The sequence below is a fragment of the Poromitra crassiceps genome, assembly GCF_964638095.1.
Source record: "Poromitra crassiceps genome assembly, chromosome: 8".
NCBI lineage: Eukaryota > Metazoa > Chordata > Actinopteri > Beryciformes > Melamphaidae > Poromitra > Poromitra crassiceps.
Window position 1 is genome coordinate 24,757,454 of NC_139629.1, and position 5,000 is coordinate 24,762,453.

A 5,000-nucleotide genomic window follows, 5' to 3' on the forward strand; every position below is an offset into this window, starting at 1 on the left:
GGGCAAACACCAAGGGCAGGGGTAAGGGGGCAAACACCAAGGGCAGGGGTAAGGGGGCAAACACCAAGGGCAGGGGTAAGGGGGCAAACACCAAGGGCAGGGGTAAGGGGGCAAACACCAAGGGCAGGGGTAAGGGGGCAAACACCAAGGGGCAGGGGTAAGGGGGCAAACACCAGGGGCAGGGGTAAGGGGGCAAACACCAAGGGGCAGGGGTAAGGGGGCAAACACCAGGGGCAGGGGTAAGGGGGCAAACACCAAGGGCAGGGGTAAGGGGGCAAACACCAAGGGGCAGGGGTAAGGGGGCAAACACCAAGGGGCAGGGGTAAGGGGGCAAACACCAAGGGGCAGGGGTAAGGGGGCAAACACCAGGGGCAGGGGTAAGGGGGCAAACACCAAGGGCAGGGGTAAGGGGGCAAACACCAAGGGCAGGGGTAAGGGGGCAAACACCAAGGGCAGGGGTAAGGGGGCAAACACCAAGGGGCAGGGGTAAGGGGGCAAACACCAAGGGGCAGGGGTAAGGGGGCAAACACCAAGGGCAGGGGTAAGGGGGCAAACACCAAGGGCAGGGGTAAGGGGGCAAACACCAAGGGGCAGGGGTAAGGGGGCAAACACCAAGGGGCAGGGGTAAGGGGGCAAACACCAAGGGCAGGGGTAAGGGGGCAAACACCAAGGGCAGGGGTAAGGGGGCAAACACCAAGGGGCAGGGGTAAGGGGGCAAACACCAAGGGGCAGGGGTAAGGGGGCAAACACCAAGGGGCAGGGGTAAGGGGGCAAACACCAGGGGCAGGGGTAAGGGGGCAAACACCAAGGGGCAGGGGTAAGGGGGCAAACACCAAGGGCAGGGGTAAGGGGGCAAACACCAAGGGGCAGGGGTAAGGGGGCAAACACCAGGGGCAGGGGTAAGGGGGCAAACACCAAGGGCAGGGGTAAGGGGGCAAACACCAGGGGCAGGGGTAAGGGGGCAAACACCAAGGGGCAGGGGTAAGGGGGCAAACACCAAGGGCAGGGGTAAGGGGGCAAACACCAAGGGGCAGGGGTAAGGGGGCAAACACCAAGGGGCAGGGGTAAGGGGGCAAACACCAAGGGCAGGGGTAAGGGGGCAAACACCAAGGGCAGGGGTAAGGGGGCAAACACCAAGGGGCAGGGGTAAGGGGGCAAACACCAAGGGGCAGGGGTAAGGGGGCAAACACCAGGGGCAGGGGTAAGGGGGCAAACACCAGGGGCAGGGGTGAGGGGCAAACACCAAGGGCAGGGGTGATGGGGCAAATAGATACAATAAAAAGGCAACAGTTAAAATGACATCCCCCACAGATGATGCAGACACCCCTTGAATATAGAACACTGAAAGTGCCATAATTATAAATAAATAGCTAAATAAACAATTGGGAAATATATACAGAAAAAGATTGATAAATCTGGAAATATAAACTCCTCCCTGTCAGCAATGTTATTTCTAAGCTAGAGAGGACCGGGGCTTTAGCAAATTTAAGTTTTGTTGTGAAAAACGTAGGCCAGGTTAAGAGCGTTTTGAGTATACCAGATATTTCTGTTCATACACCAATTTGTTTTAATCAAACTCTTTTTTGCTCTACTACTCACCACTCCAGTGTCGATCTCATTGGTCTCTGTGATGTGGGGCCGGACCTGGCGGGGGCCGTAGAGGTACTGGATGCCCCTCTTGTCATCGTCGCTCAGCTCCAGTGGGTAGGAGAAGGTGTAGAAAGGTGACATCACAGCCCCGGGCACCAGGGAGTGCTGGAGACCCAGCACATGGCCAAACTCATGAGCTGCCACCTGTAAGAGATCTGTGCCTGGACAGGACAGCAACAGAGTGAGTCCTAAAGCCCCGCATAGAGGTCTGAAATAAGGTCTGTGGTTTACAAAAGTTTATGATACTTAACATAAACTTATCTTCACAAATGAACACCACTTTGATGATTTTTAAGAGGTGTTTTTGTTTGTTTTTGTTTTTGCAAATCACCCACATGGTTACTACATCAATACTCACCCACATGGTTGCCCACTGTCCAGTGCTCGTCATAGTCAAAGTGGATTTCCCCTTCTCGGTGCGTCCGGGGGAAAAAGGCGTGGGCGAGGATCCCTCCAGGTCCATCAAACGGTAAGTTATCCCCATGCCAGAATCTATACAAGCATGTGTCAGAGAGGGAGAGAGAGAGAGAGAGAGAGAGCGAGAGAGAGAGAGAGAGAGATAGAGAGAGAGAGAGAGAGAGAGAGAGAGATTGATGATTGAACTGATTGATGCTGTGGGTCATTGTGGCAATAATCAATCAAACTTTATTGCAGACTCCACCGTCCAAATAGACATACAATCACATATAGTAAATAGAAATAAAACACACACAACAACAACAACAACAACAACAAAAAAACACTATAAAAGGCGATATATCACATATTAAAAAGTGCTTATGCAAATTCAGTAAAAGGCATCTAATAAATACACCTTGGGTTGGTCAACTGTATAATGAGATCATTCTGGGACCCCTGCAGTCTACATATGAACTTATACATCAGTCTTCTCAGGGTGGCCTGGAAGGTGTTTATCCCTAAGTCACAAAAAAGCTTGCTGGCACTACTACCCCTGGGCTCCTTGAGCAGGATTCTGAGACAGTCATTATAAGCAACCTTGAGTTTGCGCAAGCTCTCTTTCTTATATCTCACCCAGAGAGGGGCTGTGTACATAGGGGTGCAGTAAGCTCTAAACAAGTTCACCTTCACTTCATCAGAGCAGTAGTGAAATTTTCTCACTAACACATTGGCTTGGACATATAGCATTCTTCTCTAGCATGTCAGCATCATCCTCCATCTTATCATTGATGATGTGGCCTAGATATTTTACATTGGTACACACAGACAGGGTTTGACCAGACAAATAGAAACCTGGGAAATTAAGATGTTGATCCGCCTTGGTCCTACATATCATTATTACACTCTTTTTGGCATTATACTTGATGTCAAACTTGACCCCATAGTCTGAGCATATGTTGAGAAGCTGTTGGAACCCTGCACTACTGGGAGATATAATGGCCAGATCATCAGCGTACATGAAATGGTTGATTAAGGTGTTACCCATTATGCACCCTGTTCTACAACCTCTCAACTGCCTTGACAGGTCGTCCATGTACAGGCTGAATAGGCCTGGGGATAGAAGCCCACCCTGCCGTACCCCATTGCCAACTCTGAAGGGAGAGGATGAGATACTCCCCCATTTAACCTGCATAGTCTGCCTGTCGTACCAATATGCCAGGATACGTATGATGCTACCCGGAACACCCCTATGCTTCAGCTTGGTGAAGAGCTTGTGATGGTTGACTCTGTCAAACGCCTTAGAGGCATCAATAAAGCCTAACAACATTGTTGAGCCCTGCCCTCTGTACTTTTCTACTGCTTCTTTTAATGCATAAATACACAAATCAGTACTGTGCTTGCTCTTAAAACCGAATTGGTTGTCTGTGGTGCAGATAAGATCCCCAACTCTGTCTATTATTACACTTTCTAGCACCTTAGACAGTATGCTGGCTAGGGCGATGGGTCGATAGTTATCCATACTCCCTACCTTCCCAGCCTTGTCTTTAAAGGAACACTCTGCCCATTTTCAACCAGCTTTGTATCATTAGAACATCAGTAGTATATCAGAAAACTGTAAACGGTTTTGAAGTCTGTCATTTAATTTGAGAGTTATTGAGTGTTAAAGTGTGGACCAGTGACATCACTGGTCCACACTAACTCAAATTAATAACTCATTAACTCAAATCAACTCTCAATAACTGTCAAACTAGATGAATGATGAATAGTTTGACAGTTATTGAGAGTTGATTTGAGTTAATGAGTTATTCATTTGAGTTAGTGTGGACCAGTGATGTCACTGGTCCACACTTTAACACTCAATAACGGTCAAATTAAATGACAGACTTCAAAACCGTTTACAGTTTTCTGATATACTACTGATGTTCTAATGATACAAAGCTGGTTGAAAATGGGCGGAGTGTTCCTTTAATGATAGGTACTAAGACAACTGTCAGCATAGCATCTGGCAGGATGCCATGTGTTACCAACCCTCTAAGACAGATGGACAGCAACACAGCAACCCTAGGGCTGGCTAGCTTCAGGTGCTCTGCAGTAATGTTATCCTTGCCACATGCTTTGTTATCCGCTAGTTGCCTTATGGCTTGGGAAATCTCATAGGGGCTGATGTGTACCACTTCCTCCTCTATGTTGCCTGTACAGTAGGGCTCGCTTCTGACACAGTTGAACAGAGCAGCATAGTGCTGCCTCCATAGTTCAGTTATATTTTCTCCACCAGATACACCCTCAATGTTACATGGCAGTGCTGTTTTACCCCTATTTATATTTTTAACTTCTTTCCAGAAGCCAGTGACATTGCTGTCAAGCAGTTTTCCAGCCATAGAGTCAGCTCTCAAGGCTTGCTCATGCTTGCCAACAAAGCGCACTGCATATTTGTATCTAGCATTGGTTAGCTTTTTATGCTCTAGAACAGGCCCCTGTCTAGGTCTGCCAGCAATAACCCAGGCCTTATGGGCCGCCTTAGCTTCTGCATGGGGGCTAGCTACATTATCTGTTCCACCCAGGCTTGGTGTTTTTAGCTTTACCAAGGTGAGTGAGTAGAGGTCTGCTGGCCTCTAATAAGGCATACACAATACAATTGTACATTTCACAGAGGTCATCACAGTGAGAGGTGTCATTACAGTTGACATTGGAGCAGAGAATGGCATTCATAGGTAAATGTATTTTGCTCAAGAGTGCATCTGATTTCCCACAATAAAATAATACATCCTCTGAGGAGAGTTTAGACCAGCCTATCTTAGCCTCACTTGCACTATTGTCCTCCCTCATTATCTCAGGGAGGCTGCCAGTGTCAAGTGTGATCTCAATGGGGAAATGATCAGTTGTAGTAGCCTCATACAGTACTTTCATAGGCCCAAGTGTTGCATGAGCATCTGCAGTACATATCAGATGAT

At 48.3% G+C, this 5,000-nt stretch overlaps 1 protein-coding gene across 1 annotated transcript in view; it reads right to left on the reverse strand.

The window, feature by feature from the left end:
- The window catches only part of LOC310781518 (stromelysin-3-like), a 17,321-nt gene that overhangs the window by 2,310 nt on the left and 10,011 nt on the right, over positions 1–5,000 (reverse strand). The window contains exons 4-5 of the mRNA XM_083642164.1: positions 2,009–2,142; positions 1,600–1,811 (exon numbers count right to left, since the gene is read on the reverse strand). Of these exons, the coding sequence (XP_083498290.1) occupies positions 1,600–1,811; positions 2,009–2,142 (346 nt within the window). The remainder of the gene's footprint in view (positions 1–1,599; positions 1,812–2,008; positions 2,143–5,000) is intronic.